Raw genomic sequence first — 21,510 nt, forward strand, 5'->3', positions numbered from 1 at the left:
TTTTTTTTGTGCTAATATTGTATACATCAGCGGGAGTAGGTTCAGAGGCTATCCATAGCCCTGAACCCACAATGGAGCTCGAACCCTGGTCTCCTACGAGGGAGAGCCAGGAGTTACCAACTGGGCTACAAGCCCATTGGTGGGCAGCCTGATTCAATCATGCAAGATCATGTAAACGCACGGATTAACACATGAATGGAAGTCGAACCCCAGATCAAAGGCTTTTTGAGACCCTTGGTTTCCAACTAATTATCATTGCCCTCAACCCCTGCTGGTTTAATTTCCTATTACAGAAGCGTGGATAGGTAACAAAGCAATTCGAATGTGAAATGTTTAAAGACCGGTCCTTTACACCCTTAGATTAAAAAAAACCAATACAAAATCATAGATATCTCTAAAAATATGTACAAGGCATACAAAAACATCAGCCTCAGCCTAACACATCAAGGCATACATAGCACCTAACATAATTCTATTGGAAATTAACCATATACTCGATACCGGCACCTCTATAAACCCACAAAAATAGAACTAACCCCCCAAAATTCCAGAAAACTTTCGAGAATACAGTGCTACAAGCTCGACATTCTGGATTCTTTCTTGAAAAAACTCAATGGGTCTTGTATTGTTTTCTTAATCGATACTGTCTGTCTACCCAGGTTGTTTCTAAACGGATGTAATCGTACATGAGGCCTTTAAAGGGACTTGACCCTCTCGACTGCGTTAGAAAGATTGTGTTTCTTCCCTCGTAAAGCTGAAACCCCGGGAAGACAATGCCATACAACCAATACAGGCCATGAATTCCGTGTCTTGCGATTGCATTGTCCTTGCCGATGAGGCCGGTGCTGAAAATTGGAGGTCCACTTTCGTCGTTGATGCGGACCTTAAAAGCCACGTAAAACTTTATTAGCATCAGCAATCGATTGTGGGCATTTGGAATTTCCAGGAAAGATACTAATGACTGTCAAATTTAGGTTAGAGATGGTGCAGTGTTCTTTTTTTTGCTAGAGGTACTAAATGTGCAGATTTGGAATCCAATAGTGATCAATTCGCCCCAAACTGCATCCAGATGCACATAAAACAACTCAAAGGAGAGTCAACTACACTTTGTAACCTCAAAATATCAAAGAATTCGTCCTTCGTCCTTCCAACTCTAGGTTTTCAAGAATCAATCCTTCAACAATTTGATTGCTGTCATTGTGTCCCAGTCATCATGTCCATCGAACTTTGGATAAGAAAATGCGACATAGCGCTAAAACAAAGTGATGGTGAGAGATAGTCCAATGCTTGAAAGGCTCAAAGTGGAAATGAAGAGGTCAAAATAGGAACAAGATGACAGCTATTGAGATTGAAAAAATCAAATAGAGGAAGGACCGAGTTGATAAACTTTGATAAATTGACAGTACATTAAGGTGCAAAGTGGAAATAATCCTAAAAGGAATGGTACTGATAATTTTCTTTTTCTAATACTGTATTATATACATTAGTGGGAGTTAGCGGAAAATTAATGTGTTAGCAACCAAAGGGGGTTCGATATCTCTCAATAGATTCAAACCCTAGACTTTCCCCTTGCAAGACACAGGGCTGGCCCAATGTATTTGGAACCCTAGGCCAAATCATCAAGTTGGGCCTTAAATTTTTTCACAATTATAAAATAATGAGATAATTTCTATATATAAAAATTTTAGACCACATTTCACAGAGAACATGCTTTGGTTAAGTGGTTTGGGTGTTTCCTTGTGTTCTCTTTGACACAAGTTTGAAACCCAGCAGCAACAAATTTCCCACAAGGCATTTTTTGACAAAATAAAAACTTACGAGAAGTGTTAGGGGCAGGAACCGAACCCAACCACAGCATGTGGATTGGTACTTATCTTACTACTGAACCAAGGAGAATTTATGTTGCGACAAAAATTACATATAAATACTCCTACTGGGGGCCCCTCTTTTTGGGCCAAAACTTGGGGCCCAAGCTCAAGCCTCTTAGGGTTTGCCCTTGGGCCGGGCCTGGCAAGGCAAGAGGTACAACCAGATGGGTTAAGAGCCACATCTTATAGATAAGTTGAAAAGGCTACATACTTGCAGTTCAGCTTCATTAGCTGATGCCAGTGCCACACGAAGAGTATAATTTCCAGCCCTGTTAACAGCTTTAATCTCAAACAAGATTTTCCATGTGGCGGCTGTGTATTTGCCATCTCCCTCATGCCTACAAATGCAAAAATTAAACCAGGAGTTACAAACTAGTATTAAAGCATCTCCGATGGTTGTTTCAAATCCAAACCAGAACTATACTTCCACAAAATTTCCCCACAATGGTGTGTTAAAAAGGTATCTAGTCAAAAAATAGTATTGCAAAATCTAAATTTGGCATCCTTTTTGCCTCATGATCAATGTTATATAATCATGGTTGCGAATAGGGAATGGTTTTTGTGGAAAATAGTGATAGTATTGCCATCTTGTCACACAACATTGGAGATGCCGAACGAGACAGAGGACGAAAAAGGGCAAGGACGAATACCTGGTGACATGAGTGAAAAACCAGTCTCGGCTATAGTTGCTAACTCCTACAGTGTAGACGAGATCCTGACGGGGATATATTTCTGCATACCGGTTCCACAACCCGTACTGCCTAAACCTGAAAGCCCAATACAGATTTCGTGAGCATAAAACAGTCATTTGTAAAGGACATGAAATGGTCGCAGCAGACTTGGGGCAGAGTAGCTTAAACTAAAGATTCCATTCGAAGTTGGGCAATGCCTTACTGCATCTAAAACATCTGATGATTGCACAAAATGTCATTAACTTAAAAACACCCAAACTGCTTAAGCTCAAGTCATTTCTGAAAACTTGAGGGGCAGGTGCCCCTTGTGGTACCTTTAGGTGTCTCAGCCAAATAGTGGTATTAGAAGCATTGAGCTATGTGTATTTGAGAAACAGGTGAGCCAATTTGTGAATTCTTGAGAGTTATCGCCACAATTATAAGAGCAGCCAAAGTAGTCGTGGCGCCTGTAATGCCCTAAGAAGATTATAGGCCCAATAACTTGTCGAAGCCTAAAACACCCAAACTGCTTAAGACCAAGTCATCTGTAATAGCCCACATGGTTTATCCTAAACCCCGCGTAACCTTTTGATGTGGGACGGATTGTTACTATCTCCCAACCATTACAAAGACACCACGGTAGTGGCCACACAAAGTCCCAAGCCCATGTGGTCATGTACACGAATTGCTCTGATACGTTTTATAATGCCTCAAATAGACGACTGTAACTTATTGAAGCCTAACAAAACGACTCAAAATGTTTAAACCCAAGTTACTAGTAAAAGCTCACATAGTTCTTATAAACCCAATACTATCCCGTTGACTTTCAATGTGGGACATCGTGTTACAGCCCCTATGAATAGACCTCTTATTCTATGCATGCAATTTTAGTTCTCCCTTTAGTCACATATAATCCTTCAAAATGACCTACGTACACTCGTGCCCTCAATCCTCGCTTTGCGCTCACGCCTCGCACTCACGAATTTTAGTTGTTTTGAAGGTTCTTAAGAGACACTTTCACGCTCGCGCTCCTGCGCTCACACTCGCACGCGCTTATGTGACTAAGGTTATCCCACTATGTATCAAGGTATTCAGCTATGTTACAAAGACTCGGGTTCAACTGCTTGCCCAACTTCAGATCTTCCCAAGCTCAAGTCTATAAGGCTTCGGGGACACATCTTCAACACTTAAGTTCTTATGCAGGGTGTCCCATATTCTTCGATAAATTATGTTGTAATTATTTAGAAATGCACTTGAAATCAAATGATATTGAGTAAAAATGTGAAATTTTTATCTCATACAGATATGAAACATTGAAAAGGTTTTGTTTTCTAGCCAATGTGGTGCAAATCAACATAGGGCTGCTGCAAATGCTATTAGTTAAGCAGAAAGGTGCAGTCCTCATATCTCCACAAGGAGAATTGGGACTAAAAAAACGCTCAAGCCAGCTGATATTTAAAACAAGGAGGAAGATACATTCAGGAACACTAACTTGTCAAAGCTATCGTACAAATGGTTCTCCAAGGCTGGTTTAGGATCTGGCACAAAGAATTCAGCTGCAACGCGGTCAGGGGTGCCTATCTCCCATAGAGTAGGACCGGTTCTTGGAGGTTCATACACCAGATTACTCAGTCTGATATTAGACCCTGCATTTGAACGTCCAACAGCATGACAAAAGGTGTCAACTAAAGTTACCTACTTGGCGAACTGAATCGTTAATCTGTTCTAGACTTCTGAAATACTGTCATAAAATGATTTAAAAAGTTGAAACCTGATGCGACCTTGACAAAAGGACCGTATTTGTAATCTCCAATAACTCCGGGGACCCAAGCAAACAAGTTATACAACCCAGGTCGAATACCTTTGATCACGAAATTCCCCTTACGATCAGTTTGCGTCCAAAATTGATAACCCTGTCAACAAATATCTAACGATCTTATATATCGTCGCTAGAACCTTTATAAAAATCATTTCTGGAAAAAAGAAACTATGATTTACTAACTAAAGAAGGATATATATAACCTTGTTTTCATATTGCCATGATCCTGCATTTCCTGGCGGTGCCAAACCCACCGAAGCTGAGGCAGCTGACATGAGTTTTCTTCTAAAATATAGAAAAGAGAGGAAAATAATCAAATTAAACTCAAAAAATCATGAGAGTATACATACTGAATAAGACTCGCACCCCACATCGAGGATTGTGGTATTAGTAACCATACCCATCACGAACAAGTAATCGGCCACTAACTGAGCCCCGTTGATTGGCGTGGAAGAAATCTGGTGATTGGGGAAAATTGTATGGCCAGCTTGCAGTTTCTTTCGCCATCTAATGAACGTGAGCGACTAAAATTATGAGCGAGTTTGCTTCGTAAGTTCTAATGTTAAGGACATGAATAAGTACCTGTGATTTAGCATCATGCCAAAGTGAAGATCTATGGTTGTTGGAAGCCGAGTTAAGGAATACGAAGACGGGGCCAAAGACCTTTTTCCACCGCTCTCCATTTCTGAATTTCATTCCCAGGTTTTCCCCTGCATAATGGGTACTCACAAACATCTGGACACAACAACCTCAATCAAAGGCCTCATACAAAGAAGCTACACATGAACTGAGCAAGTTCTTAGTTGTATTGAAATCCAAATGTCGCGGATGGGATTCTTTTCAAAGAAATAGGAGTCAAAAGAACTAAACAAGAACATCTTGTACAAGGAAAAAGATTTCTTACAATCCATATTGGAACATCCTGCTACCCTGTGACAAATACGTTCACATTTTAAGTTCAAGTTCCATTACATGACCGGTGAAGCATAGATGTTCGTTCATGTATACGTATTATAAAAAGGTGAGTTACCTTTGTTATGCAACTTGTGAAAAGCTATTGACGATTGATTTAACTAAAATGACAATCGATATTGAGGGCTAGATCGAGAAATCTTTTTCCCTTGTACAAAAATTTGGATTCAAAACCTGGTTTGCGAAGGAACAAAATATACTCACTGAGAGGACTGTGGGGCCAACATGGGAAGTGAGGTCCTGCTTGAGAGGCCCACCGGTCCGAAACTCGTTACTTGGTGTGATGATCCAAAACCCTACTGATCTCGGATTGTCGGATATCCACCCATGCACTTGATTGTCTTTGTTATCGCAGGAATATTGGTACTTGTCATCCACCTACATCCATATCAGATAACAGTCATATGCACACAGCAAATATTTCGAAGCGTATCATTGGCAATGTCGTACATTCTTAGTTTATCTAGAAATTTACTACCAACCTCTCCTTTTAGGGATGGATTTCCTGGTCTTGAAAACCGAACGGCCTCTGGGTAGTCAAGCGGTTGAGCATTTCTTCGATCTTTGGCCGTTGGCATGACCCTTTGCCTCTTGTCAGATATCGCCATGTAATGAAACCTGATCGCGATTGATTAGACACACACTAGGCAAACCATGTATTTGTTTGATATATGCAGTTGTAATAATTAACCATACTAGTCCGCCAAACAAGCTCAAGGCCATAGTGAAAAATGCAAGATTTCAATGAACTAATTCTCCTTTGATTACTTGTTTTCTTGAAGCTTGAATGCAATCCTTGCTTGGTAAATATTCACTTCAGGCATTCCTTTTGAGCGCTCGAATATTGCATACGAATAGAAGCCAGAGCTGCCTTTGAGCATAATATATCTGCAAAGGTAGTACAGATGATAATACAACCTCAAATGGATTAAGAATATTTTTAGTAAGAACTCTATGGGCTCTGTTTGCTTCAAAGTTGTTGGGCCCAGAGTGCCGAGTGCCCCCATGGATTTGGTTACACAATGTCACTCTCTGCGACCGCTTTAAAAACAGACTTGAGGGTGCGATGTCGAATGCTTTAAAAGACTTAATGGAAGCCCTCCCTAACACCAATTGATTTTAGGAGAGATGATGGAAAAGCGGTCCGATAGAAGTAAAACATTTCAGACTTATGAAAAAGATTATACAGGAAAAACACACTTTGAAATTTATTTTCAGGTATTTGGTTGCCATTTGAAAGTTTATTTCACAGTTGGAAGGTGCTGAATCAATGGTGATATTATCCGAAGTAGCTAAAGTCGATTCACAGGGACAGTCGTTCAGTCCATGGGCATGATCCACACGATGGAACACGTTTTCATTCTGTACAGCAAGGAGTTGCTCAGGTGGATTCCATGGCGCAAGCCCAATGAACCATAGCTCGTGATTTTCGCCTCCACGCTTGAAATTAGCTTGTGGAAATTTACATTGCAAGTCATTTCAATCTTTGCATGAAAATCATTCTGTTTTCAGGTAAAATAGCGAACCTTGAAAGTTTAAGATTTGCAGTGCACCTTTTGTCGACATTTAACGGAAATCCTGCACCGTTCCACAATGTAACAAACGCAATCTCCACTTGATTATCATTTTGCACTATGACCTTGAACTTTGTTCCTGATAACTTGAATGAATGTCTCGAGTCGCTTGACTGCCTGCTCAATCAAACAACTGCTGCTGTCAAATGGTCATTCTCTTATGCATAGCAATGCCAATTATAGTCAAAGCAATGAAACTTACTTGTCGTTGGTTATATTTGTACCAGGCCGATCCCAGTAAACATCCCAATACCTACAAGCGTAGTGGTCAAATCATGAATCGAAACGAATCATGAATCGTAAGGATTTGGTCATATTTCTTACTATACAGAACGCAATTTTCTTTTTGACGATGATGCCTACACTAAATATAAGTTCTCATATGCTATAACAACTCTGACGTTAACAACCAAGTAAGAGAAATAACAAATCAAAGAAACATACGATTTAACAACTGCCTGAGTACAATAAAATTAGAAGAGCTAATGGCCCTCGAGAGTCTGGAATTCAATAAAGAGAGTGTCGATTGGTAGCAAAGCAACAATTTTCACCTCCTGCTAAGTATTTCATGGTGTCTTGTATTACAGAGATTCATTTGTCACCACGAATACTGCAATCTATGGACCCATAACATTATCATGTAAGTTATGAGGTCTACATGCAATCTACATGCACGTGCTTGGTTCAGGTCTACGTGCATACGTGCACGTAGATTGCACGAGGATTGGTTCAGGTTATGAGGTCTCAATTTCTCCGGGGGGAAATTTTCTAAAATCTAAGGTACGTGCGATAGAAAGGGATAGATTGTAAAGAGAACAGAGTAGGTTATGACAATTTCACTTGAGGTACTGGCTGTATTGTACTGAAGAACGTAATTCGGTGTGTGTTTTTCTCTTTGATCATGTGTGAGTGAGTGTGGGCATGGGGTTAAACCACACATATCAGAGGTATAATCACAATGCATAAGAGGACCAAAACCATAAACTAGATGAAGTACACGTGAAATTAGTACCCTCTATTATCTTCTTTGTTGGCAGTTTCAAGTACGTTTTTCATCCCGTCATATTGTATTCCCGTGACCATGCCCGCTGGATTTGAGAAGGTGACCGTAACGAGACCATTAGACATCACCACCTGAATTATAGATTCCACGAACAAATGTTAAGTGAAAAGACAACATGTGGTATAACAAACAAATAAAGGGCAAAAAATGATAGAAATTGTTAAACATGCCCTGCCAGTTAATCATTTGAGCAGTGATTTCGAAAAGTAAATGTCAAACTAATATCGATACTCGCCTACATGCAAATAAGCTTAAGATGCACTCAGGTAGTAATAAACTTGTTTAAGCTTGCCACCATCCGTGAAGCACGAATACTTCTATGTGAACGTTTAGCCATTTGAGGAACAAATATAAACCATGCTTCATTCATAGGTCACCATATAAGCATCATTTGAGGAACACATATTGAAAAGACAAGTGAAATGACAGTAGTTCTATTCATTCTTACCACTCTATGAGAACGTTTAACAATTTTGAAAGGATTCTATACAGACCTGGTAGACCCACTCAACGGTCCAGAACTCTTCCCTGGAAGACCAAAACTCTTCCCTGAAAGAGTTTCTTTAAATCTAGACTGTTGATTGGGTTTCCTGGTCTGTATCATTTCTGGATTCTGCAAGGTCATTGCCCCCTCATACATTTTTTTTCCTTGGCAAAGTACTTTTCACTTTTCAAAAATAGAAGTACTATATCCCCTTCTGAAACACAGCTAACATTCAAGTAAAAACGAGAGCATAATACCTTGTTTAAACATAGCACCAAAGATGTGCGACCTAAATGTACAAATGGGAAAAACGATTTCAGTCTTACTTGGTGACCGTGTAATTGCAAATGGACCCTAGAAGCGTGGGACAATTCTTGGCTGGTTTCTGAAATACCTCTGCACTTGGAAGTAAGATAACAAAGTTAAGGTCTTGAATACAAGCTCACTGATGGCATGAATGAAGAAGTGTTAAGGTCTTGAATACAAGCTCACAGACGGCATGAATGAAGAAGTAACCAATCTGAAGTAGTACACTATCTGGTGAGTTATACAGTTCTTAAACACTTACTTTGTCCCTGATGTTTTTTTTTTCCTTTTTATCAACAAAAACGGATACTAAGAGAATAATGGAAAGAACACTACAATCAAAACAAGGAGAGAGGCAATGGAATAGGCACCCAAACTGAAAGGTCATTAAAGCACCAGCAGAAGTCCAAAACCCCGAATTCTCAACAAAGAAAAAAGCTTGTAGCTAGCAAATTCCAACCACTAAAAACTTGTTTTATTGAGCAGATAAGATGTGCAATTTGCTTACCAATTCTGTGTGACCGCATTTCAAGCATTTGAATGACAGTTAAGCGCGAAGATTACAAATTTATATTGAACAGGTAATTCCACAAGACAGGGAATATACACAGTATTAATGATCCCCTTGCTAGTTGGGATTTCACTATTTTCGAAGATTGAACTTGAAATAACTCCTCCTTTGCGATGACCAACACTACTCATGGCATATTCCAAGGCTTCTTTTTCTTTTTCAACTGTTAACTTTCCTCTTGACGGTGTTTAGCTAACCGGTAAACAAACCAAGCTACTCAAATTCGAGCTCATGTTCACTGTTCACACAAAAACTCGTTCAAGATCGGTTCGTTACATGCATAAACCAAGCCTGAAATTTTTTTTTTTTGAAGCTTGTTAAGCTTTCAAACCATGCTCGAACAAGCAACTACTTAGCTTATTGATCGATTATTTAGAAATTCAAGTTACTCGTGTTCTGGTCCATTAGGCTCGATTAAAACTTGTTTGAGATCCATTCGTTTCACTAAAAAAAGCTTATCCCATAACATATTTCAAAAAATTCGCAAAGTACTCGTACCAAAATTGCACAATCAACAGCTTGGCTCTTCGACTTGTTTATCAGCCCAAGTGGTTTCCAAGAACTTTTTATCTGCCCTTCCTAACGAGATTACTACTTTCCGGCATTTCAATTCACCTAAGTAGGACACCCATATCACCTCAACAGTAAATCAACTAATCAAACATGCCCTAGAACATTCAGTAGCATAAACACAATAGGCAATTACGTACAGGTGAAAGAAGAACCCATCATCTGCTTTGCCTGACGCCATGATACAACATGTCCTTCCACCAGCTTCTTTGGCGTTGTAGCCTTGTCAATTTCACTACTAAAACTAACACAGTTGCTACATATTACGGAGTATCTTCAATCCAAAAAGCCAGTTGAACCCTAATTAACTCCAGATTTTCTTCTTTTTGGCTAAAGACATCGTCATTCCTTTCCAACCAAATACACCACATGACGACAGGCCAAAAAATTGAATGTCTAATTCCAATTTGGTGCTATGTTTCCAAAGTGTGACGAAACCCACCGAAAACCCTAGAACCTCCAGCTCCAACGTTCGACTATTTTATTTTCTTTAAATTAAAAAATAAATGTATATTTTGGCTAATTTTTTTGAAAAATAACACTAATATGGATGTAACGATATCCCCCCCAAAACCCTAGAACCTCTTTCAGCTCCAACGTTCGACTATTTTATTTTCTTTAAAATAAATGTATATTTTGGCTAAATTTTTTGAAAAATAACAATAATATGGGTACTGGTATCAAGGTTCTGAATACTGTACCGGCTAGAGTACCGATTTTTCTACTGATATGATATGTACTGGTATCGGTAAAATAGCGAATACCGTTTCGAATTTATCGTTATTAGTGTTATTTTTTCACATAAAAGTGTTTATAATATTATATACATATTTATTTTTTTAAAAAAAGAAAAAATCGTCCGATATTTGTTCGGTATTGTCTGGTATTATCCGGTACTTGAAGAAAAATAATAAAATTTAAAGTAGTCCGATACGGACCGTTATACTAATAGAATCTACCATATTCCAGGGATGGTATATATATGTCTTCATTACATGGGTACTACTATCAATTTAACAGACCCTTTTTAAAGCTTGTTTTTCAACATGATAAGCTTTCAAATGTAGACTCTTTCAAGGTTTACTCAATTAAGATTTTTCTGGGATGATATATCACTTTACTAAAGCTTTCAGTCGAGTTTTATTTAATTTTAAACTTATTTCAAGCTAATAAAAAACTACCCATGATTTCTCATTTAAAGTCCGCTAAGTTTTCAAACTAAGTTAAAATAAGTACAATTTGGAGGTGCGAAACTTTACTACATATCACAATTATCTTACAGGTAATTAATCTATGTAATGTACGTAACTTGATGTTTTTTGAGAACTTTTTTTTGAGACGGATCGAATCAGTAAGCCCAGCCCATTAGCCAGCTAGGTTGTTAAGGGGTGTGCAAAAAACCCGCAACTCAAACCTACCCGAAGGATCTCGGGCGGAGCCGAACATGTGGTTCGGTCGGGTACGGGTTCATTTTCTGTTAAAAATCAGATTTCGGTTCAGGGTGGTGTGTTTCTTGCCCGACCCGACCCAAACTGACCAATTCATATAGATTAATTCGGTTTTGGTCCGACCCAACCCGACGTAAAAAAAATCGGGCTCACTGACAATTCTTACTACTTGTTCGGTTCAGGGCCAAAAATGGTGTTACCCGACATGTCGGATTCCAGTTCGGGGCCAAACCCGACCCGCCCGACCCGTGCACACCCAGAGTTATTACCACAAATCCCTTTGTTATAACTTATAACCCTACAACCAATGGTGGAGCCAAGATTTTTAGCCGGGAGTAATTTTGTAAACATATTTTTTATCGAAATATTCTTATTATATAATTTTTTTATTTCCAATACATTACATTTGTACATTAAAATGATTATAGCATAATGTAGTTAAAGTATACCAATCATATTGTTTTTTTCTTTAGACTACTTCAATTGTCACGTGCTTATTTTCTATTTATAAAAGAAATTAAAAAATGAGAATGTAAAATAACTGATTTTTTTATCAAATCAAACAAAAATTATTAAGATTATAAGTAGCTGTACACTAATGTTTATCAATAATATTCAAAATTAAGTTATACAAAATTAAAAAAAAAATTTAACTCGAAACCCTCGGAGGCCGGGCCCTAATATAGCTCCACCATTGCCTACAACACAAACCCTACACAACAGGCCAAGAACCTGCTTTGAAAAATGTAGAAGCCGAACAGAGGCAGGTTGGGGCAAATAAAGGCCAGATTTCAACACGAACGGAGAGGCTACGTTAGGAAAGAGAATTTATGGAAGTAAATACCATTTGGGCGCTTCTTTTTTTTCCGATCAAGACCATTTGCGCATGTTGTATCCCGCAAGACTTGACTTCTTCAAAGTAAATTTGATCATTTGCGTGTAATTTGATCATTTACAAGACTTGACTTCTTTTTTTTCCGATCAAGACCATTTGCGCTTCTTTTTTTTCCGATCAAGACCATTTGCGTGTAATTAATTATGCATAATTAATAATTAATATGTCTTTCACTTTTTAATAAGTCTTACACTATAAGCATTATTTAACAAGTCTTTACACTATAAGCGTAACCAATTAATATTAAACGGTTACGTGTCACATTAGATGGTACTCCAATATTCACCATTAATTTTATTATACTTGGGTGAGAAATAGCTTCGTGGTGTGTATTTGGATTTTTTCTATTATTCTCACTTTGTATTTTGATACAGCCGTGCTAGTCTTACCGTATGGTTTTGCCGTGCATTTGTACCGCACGGCTAGTGGGGCCCACTCTGGGTTCCAAAAAATACAGAAAAAAATATATAAATTTTAAAATATGAGACCTCGTAAAAAAAAATCAACTTTAACGAATATCGATAGCGACCACTAGCTGTGCGGTACAAATGCGGTGTAAAACCATGCGGTAAGGCTAGACTTTTTGGCTTTGACAACTTAGGGTGCATGGTTGAATCGGCGTTAGAACACATGAACTACTAATTTCTGCGGGACAAATCTCATTGTTTTGCTAATTACACTTCGATATGTGCTTATTCACTTCTAAGTTCATAAAATATGGACATCATGTTTTCTCTTCATTTTAGGAAACTAATAAATTCGGTGTTAAGTTAACAGAGGTTATAAACCTATATGTGAAATTCATGTGCCCCAAAAAATACTAAAAAGAAGAAGAAGAAAATTGAATAATTAGCAACTTATTTATTCTTCCTATAAAAAACGTTCTCACCCGTTATAGTGACTGGAATCAGCAAGCACGAAGAAGAGCTGAACAAGGAGCCCTAGCCACCCCACTTTTTTCATCCTAGTACAATCTGTGAACCTGCTAAAAGACATGCACAAATAGAATTTTAGAAACAAAACAATCAATGTAGATGGAAAATATTCGCCACAAGTATAAACCCGCGAGTATACCTGTTAATAACCCACAGATATAGATGTCGTACAAAGACGAGCTAGGTGTTGCAAGCAAGAGTTGAAGACGAGACCAGACCGGAGTACTAACGGTCGGTGATGGATCCATTATTTGTGTGTTCGTAGATGGAGTATACTTGTTCGTGAACAATTCACTAGTCGCTTACATCCTTATTTATAATGATAACCTAAAAATGCTAAAAAGAAGAAAATAACATAAAGGAAAGCTAGAAATCTAAATCTTGGAGAACGTTAAGGAAATAATAAAAGGAAAATAGAATCAACCTAAATAACAAAACCTAATATTTTAGGCAATTTACGCTACAACGGAACGATTCCTGCTGAAATACTAAATTCAAAATAATAAAAGAAAATGGAGATATTTATAAAATAACTAAAATATTGACCTGCATTACTTACGCTTTTTGTGAGTGCTACTTTGGCACTTTGGTCCACTCGACCAAAGGTTTGAGTACCTTAATACAGGGACCAGCCGTAACTTTTTTGGAGTCCAAAGCAAGCTGGTAAAATTAGCCCCTATGAATTTGTAAAAATAAAATAAAATAGAATTAATTGCAAAATTATAGTAAAGACATGATAAATCTGCTTTTGTTGATCCACATTTCCCTAATAGATTACATTTCTAACTTTTATTGTACAGTTTCAATCGACCTTTTTTTTTGGACCATAGTATTTTCATTTTTTTTTTTTTTGGGTTCATCCAGTAAAGTAACATAAAAGAAGATCAATATTTGTCAAAAAGCCCACTAAATAAAGTTTTTTCACTTTAATAGTGTATCATCTATTTCCTCTTCTACTTTTCCTGTTATTCTTTATCACATAAAAATAAAATAAAAAGATTGTGAGCAAAGATGGAAGAGAGGCATGAAAACCCGCACAACTAAACAAGGACAATAACAGAATTCATGTAACTCCCAAAATGGAGGTATGGGCAGGAAGAACGGGAGAAAGACCTAACATTCGGCAATGCATGCACAATTCCACAAAGCAGATGCTCTTACAAAATTTTGCCACTGAACTAACGCCCTAGCTAAAGCACAAGTATAAATCGTTACGGGAAATTCCAAAACCCTTTTCTGCAAATGGGAAGAATGGACTGCAAGGCAAAACGAAAAACTTGCAAGAAAACAGGTCTACGAATTAGAACAAACGTTTCACCTGTGTCTTCCTAATGAAAATCAACGGATATACGCTGAACCCTCTTTCATTTGTTTTATCGCAAATTACATCATATAACTTTCACTACTATACTTGGTTGGACTTGTTCCTATGAGATCAAAAAGATCTTTCGACGCGTTGATTTCCTACTGAAGAAACTTAAATAATAATAAAAAAAGAGCCCACCAGTTGCTAGTCTGAGTCTCTGCTCATTTCTTAATCTTAAGTACTAGAATCAGACGATTCTATCCAGGCGATTTTTTTTCTATTTTTTTGAAAAAAAAAGTACGACTTTTTCCTAGCCTCCCTAAGCCTGGCAAAATCGTAGGTGCACGCCTGGCCGTGACGGCCATCTTGCCGGCGGCTTTGTCTCAGGACCCGGCCTGCCTTAATAAAATACATACTAATTGTTTCTAAGATACGCGTGAAACTACGTATAAGGTCCCGTTCAATTGTACGGAAGGATGAGAGATTACGGGAAACTCAACTTTCATGTTACTTTCTATGTGTTCAGCTACTAAGAAAGTTGTGAAACTCACAGCTTCAGCATTTTAACTGGAAACCACTTTCCTGCAAAATGAAACCACTTTCCTGCAAAATAGAACTAAGAAATTTTAGTTTTTCTTAAAGATTTATAGTCAAGAGAACATACAGGGAAAAATAAATTATTTTCTTTTACGTCACCTCACTTCACTTTTTTCTGAGAATCCGTAGATCTCATCAATCATATTCGACAACTGAACGGAGCCTAAGAGTTTGCTCCTCCGAATATTGGTTTACTGGATCTCCAAAAGAATCTATATCGGTATAACATCATACATATATGTAATGGATGTATGGATCATGTGAGTAACAACTGTGTGAAGAACCTTAGAAAAGGTTAAAGGAGAAGAGAAGGAAGGGAGAATCAATAATCAAGAAAGAAAAGGTTAAAGGGAATTACAGATATCCATACTTTTGGGGAAAAAGAGGAGAGAATTAAATCTACATACTTTTGTAAGAGCATCCTCATTCTGTAAATTCCATGATTTCAGATGTTGCTTTTGCTATTTGTGTAACAAATAGTTTGCTTGCATTTTTAGGTGTTTCGTTTCATTTAGTGAATAAAAGAGAGCCAAATTTTGACAACACATGAATAGTTGCATATATTTATGTGAGAGAGATAGAATTCAATGACCTAATAGTAACTCCTTGTACCTCATTAATACATTATTAAGTGGCCGATCAAAAGAAAATACATTATTAAGTGGTTGATGAATAGTTAATTGAGAACCGCTTCTAGTGAAATTAGTTGCTCATCTCCCTCCCCCGGTGGTCACCAAGGTTCGAGTCCCACGGGGGGTAGGACTTTGGGGGCCAGGGCTATGAATAGTCTCTGGACCTTTCTGTACTAACTCTAACACTCCTCACTAACTCTCGCTGATGTATACAATGTTGACAACAACAAAAAAAAAAATAGTTAATTCGATTATTTGTTCTTCTTTGTGTTGCAACCTTTGGCGAGAAATTTCCAAAATAACTCTTGACCTTTCAACAAAAATACCCATGCATGTTTGGTGTATATACCCCACGTGGGGCCTTCACACAAATGATCGAAGCCGTTCAATGTATTTAAAATATGTTTTTTAAGTGTGGTTCAGCAAAAAAGCATGTTTTTAAGGGGTCCCGTGAAAAATTAACTCATTTGGACATTAGTAAGGACTTGATCGGCTCATTTAGTTGATTTGATAGGATAAAATTGAATGCGCCGATCAAGCCTTTACTGATATCCAAATGAGTTGATTTTTTACGGGAACCGTTAGAAATATGTTTTAAACAAAGTATACGGCTTCAATTATTCGTGTGGGGCTTCGAAAAATGTATTGTCTCTATATCAGTTCCCCTACTAATAAGACCTTAAATGAGATTCGTAAATGCGAACCTCATGGTTCGGAGCCTTCCGGGTCATATTTTGATGATTCAAATCGTTCACCTTGTTTAAAACATGTTTTTAAGGGTATTCGCGAGAAATCAGCTCAAAATATAACTGGAAAGTGCTTAATCCAAACATGAGGTCCATAAAATAGTTATTGTCAAGCTTTGTGAAAAACTGTTTGGATCAAGCACTTCATGGTTATGTTTTGAGCTGATTTCTCGCTGGTACCTTTAAAAATATATTTTAAACAAGTTGAACGGCTCCAGTTTTTAAAATGCAGAAAAAATCGTAGGAGTTATTTAAATTAAGGCGGATGAAGTGTATATTAGATTAAAATAATTTAAGATTAATTAGTTTACAAAATCTTCTCTTCTTGAAATCGCAGTCCTCTCCTAATCTTATTTAGGTTTGAAATCCTAGGATGAGAAAGTCCATAACGGATAATGAAAAATCCTTGAAAAGCTTCCAACTTATTGGTAGGAAAAAGGCTTTAATCACATGCTCCCTTTCGTTCAAAATTCTGTCTATCTACAAACTGTAAAAATTCTAGTTGCTGCAAGATTAGTGTTTGGTCTTGTCTTTCCAAAAGAAAAGAAATAATTAGTGAAAGTACACAGAGATTTTCTCAACTATTATTTTACAAAGACCATATAATATTTAAAATCGTTCATAGTGACCCCCTCAATTATAACCATTAACAAATCAGTATTCTTCTGTCAAAAAGATCGTTAAGATAAAGGGATCAGCGTGGACAATTTTTATAGATGAGAGGGTCAGTGTGGGCGATTTTTAGGCGTAGAATTGTTATTTTCTCTCTTTCCATGAACAGAGTTGGCCGATTTTTTATTTCTTATAGTTGAGGGAGTTTGTATGAACTTTTTTAAACGTAGCGGATCTTCGTGGAAAGAAGGCATAGTTAAGGGGTTACTTTCTCACCAAGAAAAAAAAGAACAACATGACTACCCTTTTTCTCATCAGAAAGTCTACACACATACAATCTGTGCACAAATTTTGTTGTGGGGCCCACCACGGGTCCCACACAAATCATCCGAGCCGTTCATTAAATGTAAAACATTTTTTCAAGGGTCCTCGTAAAAAATAATCTCAATCCGATATCTATAGGTGCTCGATCCAATCATATAACTTTTCATTATCCGAAAATCTGAATGAAAAATTAGATGGCTGGATGAAGCACCTATAGGTATTGGATTGAGCTTATTTTTTACAGGGGACCTTTGAAATTTTTTTTTACATTTAATGAACGGCTCGGATGATTTATGTGGAATCCATGGTGGGCCCCACAATGAAATCTGTGCACAATCTGTGCACAGATTGCTGTGTGTGTAGCACAGTTCTTTTCTCATACGCCTCGTGGATTCGTAAGGAGATGAGATTATGATTGAGATTGATAATGAGAAAAAAATTAGTACGGAGATGGAATTGGTGATGAGTATGTTTGTTTGAGATGAGATTAAATGATAAGATTATTAATATCATATTTGTTTCACGTGAAATAAGATTTGATAAATAGTATACATTTTCGTTTTTGCCCTTCACATGGGATAAAATTGGTAAGAAGATGAGATTGGTGAAGACTATTTTCGTATTTGTGCATTGACAAGGAAGGAATTGAATTGTTAATATCAAGTCCCCAAGATATTGATAATAACCCTAATGAAGGGATTCACCACACCTTTATTGTAAAAAAAACAATCAAAGGATTAGTAATTTCTTGAGATTATCAGTCCAATCCGAAGGCCAAAAAGATTAACAAACAGGGCCGTAATCTTCGAAAATCTTTCCTCCTTCCTCCTAGCTAGCCGTAGCCAGAGGGGTTTTGCCTCTCTCTCTCTCTCTCTCTCTCTCTCTCTGTGCTAGCCCTGCTACTCCCTCTGCTCTCCCCTCTCTCTCTCTCTCTCTCTCTCTCTCTCTGTGCTAGCCCTGCTACTCCCTCTTCTCTCTCCTCACCGTTCACAGACGTCCTATTGAATCCGTAACCCTAACCCCCAAAACCATCAGCCATTGCTGCGCTACCTTGCTACTACTTCATTCCGTCATCTCGAACCAATTAGCGAACCGTGACACCAATCGACGCCATCGCTACCCTCGGACCACAGCTGACGACATGCTATGCCGCGGTAACAATTTATTGATTCACGATCACCTCCGTATTCTTGCATGTCTATGTGTAGCGGTAAATCAATGAGACTTCTTTTTTGTTAATTTAACTGAGAACAATGGAGAAGGATGTGCGGGCCGGAGATCCCCAGAATAAGAGCTTGCTCGTGGAACCCATTAGAGAAAGAGGAATTAATATAATTAATAAGAGCTACTTATATTTGCTGTTTTCGCGTGCGTTATTCTTTTTCTTGTTCAAAACTAAGGGGGTGGAATATGGGGTGATATTTGTAGTCCAAAAGCCAAACCTTGGGGGTAAACGAGCCGAGCTTGGCTAATTTACTTAATGAGCCTCTTTACTGAGTGGGTATGCCACTTTACTGATTGGGTTCCTTGACCCGGTACGGTCCACATTCCAAGTTTACGTTTTCTTCTCTAAAGACCCAATTTGTTGCAATGAGTCTATTGAGACACTCACAGAAACTAAATGCAAGAGAAAAGAATCCCTAAGAAAAAAAAAGCTCCGATTGTCAAATTTGTCATCTTTACTACATGCCTTGAATTGATATACTAAATCAAGAGTAGCCAATTAAATACAAACTTAGCAAGCATGGATCTACTGATAGAACCCTTCCATATTCACAGTCGTGATGAAGGTTATTAACTATTGCACACTAGCAGAACAACTGCCAAAATCTACTTCGCGGTGTCTTGGCCACCGTTATCAGCACATAAAGTCGATCAAATGAAAAAAATTTAACGACCCATTTCGATACTTGAACTTATCATCTCCTCACCAGAATGTATCAGCGGTTCTTCAGGCCTGGTCCTGGATGTTCCTGCACCAGGTACATGATACATTGGGACAGGCATCTTCATAGGCAGATGAGGCATTGCTGCCTCAAAATGAAGTACCTGAATTGCGTGCCTTATTGATGGCCTAAGGCTATGGTCTGGGTAAGCACACCATAACCCAACAATCATCAAGCACTCTACTTCCTTCAGATCGAAATTCGATTTTAGTCTCTCATCAACGGCGGAAAGAATTTGCCCTCTTCCATAGAGATCCCAAACCCACTCCACCAACCCTATTTCCGATTCTTCGTCTGTCGGAAGGATTGATTTCCTCCCGCTAGCGATTTCCAACACCACCACCCCGAAACTATAAACATCTGCCTCTTTACTTGCCTTGCCTGTCCTTATATATTCGGGTGCCAAGTACCCTAACGTTCCTGCTAAGCCAGTTGTTTGCGGTCCGAGCTCGTGGTCCATGAGTCGGGCTAACCCAAAGTCTCCGAGCTTGACATTGAATCCTGAGTCTAGCATAATATTGCTCGACTTGATGTCCCGATGCACCACGCATTGCTCCCACTCTTCGTGTAGATATAGCAATGCGGAAGCCAAACCTAGAGTTATTTTGTACCTCACCGCCCAAGTGAGAGGAATCTTTTTCCCAAAGAGGTGAGCGTCGAGGCTTCCGTTGGGCATAAACTCATAGACAAGAAGGAACTCGCCTTTATCGTGGCACCAACCGATGAGTTGCACCAAATTCCGGTGCCTTAACCGGCTGATAATCTTCACCTCTGTTATGTACTCCTTTTTCCCCTGTTTGGATCTCCTTGAAATTTTCTTCACGGCTACAGCTGTGTCTAAATCAATTAAGTATCCTCTGTAAACGCACCCAAATCCTCCTTCACCCAACTTTCTTTCGGCCGAGAAGTTGCTTGTAGCTGATACAAGATCTGCGTAGGAAAACCTCCTTGGTCCGGCGCCTCTTTCTAAATCATCATTGAGCGACGTCAAGTTGGTTTTCTCTGTTTTTTTCCTTCGAACACGCCTCCTTTTCCTTACAATCACAGATCCTATAAATATCCCCGCTCCCAAAATCAAAACACCCATTGAAACTGTTAAAGCAACTACCAATTTGATATCGTTCGTGTGCTTCCCTCTCGCAGTTTTCGTGTTGAGACTTGAGCTAAACGCCCATGATTCAAGTGTGTGTTTCTCCAAATACTGTCCTGTCGCAGCCGAAAATCCAACCATGACCCACTCCGGTAGAATCTCCATAAGGTCGATTTTGTAAGAAAGACTGCCTTGTGAACTAGAGTTTCCACCATAAGACCAAAACACACTCAAATTCTTTGTACTTGCATTGTATGTAATTGAAGCAGTACACGTTTCTCCGCTGTACAAGCTAGCGTTCCATGGAGTTGTAATGACCGAACCAATCGAGTTGTTGTTAATCCCGATGTGCTCATATGCAGGATCCCACTCAGGATTCGGGTAGGAGTCGAACTCAACCGTCACCATTTGGTTTTCTGCTGAATTGCTAGTTGTTGTGTTGAAAAGCCCTAGGAACCCACCGGCTGAGTTAGGGGGGATTTGGAAACCAACCGGAGCTAGGAAGAAAGCGAGCCCATGGCCGTATGTGGATGACTCTAGGGTGTCAATTATGAAGGAGAAATTGGTGGTGAAGTCAGAGAGTTTCCCTGTTTTGGAGTCCCATAGTTGAACCCTCTCTGCGTATGTCGCCCAGCCGACGTGACATAGGTAAGTGAGTGAGTTGAACTCTACAGCTCCAGCCAACGTCACTGCATCTCCTTGATAGACTATGCCGGGTGTAGCCGGAGAAAAGTTAGTGACTTGGAAATAATCTGAACGAGCAATGGGAAGAAGAAATAAGATGAATGCAGTGAAGAGACTAACTTGAGCATTTGGTGATGGAAATGAAGTTGGAATGTTAGGGGTAGAGGTAGCCATTTTCTTGCGCTAGTGCAGTACATAGGCGTTGAAAATTTATACAACCATCTGTTGAAACGTAAACTAGTTGTTGAAACTTGAACTAGTCTAATTTCATTTTGTTTAAGTTTAAACTACCCTTTTTGTTTAGTACATAGTAGACTTTACGGTGATAGGAATGATGTACTAGCTAGTAGCTGATAATATAACACAGACAGTGACGACATTCTTTTTTTTGTTATTT

At 38.6% G+C, this 21,510-nt stretch overlaps 2 protein-coding genes across 3 annotated transcripts; both read right to left on the reverse strand.

Moving 5' to 3' along the window:
• Positions 1 to 364: 364 nt before the first annotated feature.
• LOC131303815 (probable rhamnogalacturonate lyase B) lies at positions 365 to 15,588 on the reverse strand. 2 transcript variants are annotated; one of them, XM_058330843.1, is made up of 18 exons: positions 15,487 to 15,588; positions 13,736 to 13,852; positions 13,131 to 13,223; positions 8,778 to 8,847; positions 7,917 to 8,038; positions 7,107 to 7,157; positions 6,884 to 7,021; positions 6,099 to 6,218; positions 5,813 to 5,948; positions 5,535 to 5,708; positions 4,941 to 5,093; positions 4,759 to 4,865; positions 4,562 to 4,643; positions 4,311 to 4,452; positions 4,032 to 4,185; positions 2,519 to 2,635; positions 2,080 to 2,206; positions 365 to 883 (listed from the first exon to the last, which is right to left on the reverse strand). In XM_058330843.1, the coding sequence occupies exons 3-18, from the start codon at positions 13,202 to 13,204 to the stop codon at positions 611 to 613; spliced, it is 2,040 nt and encodes a 679-aa protein (XP_058186826.1). In that variant the 5' UTR covers positions 13,205 to 13,223; positions 13,736 to 13,852; positions 15,487 to 15,588; the 3' UTR covers positions 365 to 610. The 2 variants fall into 2 exon arrangements, with proteins under 2 accessions (XP_058186826.1, XP_058186827.1); XM_058330844.1 differs by lacking the exons at positions 13,131 to 13,223; positions 13,736 to 13,852; positions 15,487 to 15,588 and adding an exon at positions 10,039 to 10,369.
• Positions 15,589 to 19,040: 3,452 nt separating this feature from the next.
• LOC131304042 (L-type lectin-domain containing receptor kinase IX.1-like) lies at positions 19,041 to 21,287 on the reverse strand. The gene has a single exon (XM_058331139.1). The coding sequence runs from the start codon at positions 21,285 to 21,287 to the stop codon at positions 19,284 to 19,286; it is 2,004 nt and encodes a 667-aa protein (XP_058187122.1). The 3' UTR covers positions 19,041 to 19,283.
• Between the last annotated feature and the right edge of the window lie 223 nt (positions 21,288 to 21,510).

This window comes from Rhododendron vialii, chromosome 10a (assembly GCF_030253575.1).
Source record: "Rhododendron vialii isolate Sample 1 chromosome 10a, ASM3025357v1".
NCBI lineage: Eukaryota > Viridiplantae > Streptophyta > Magnoliopsida > Ericales > Ericaceae > Rhododendron > Rhododendron vialii.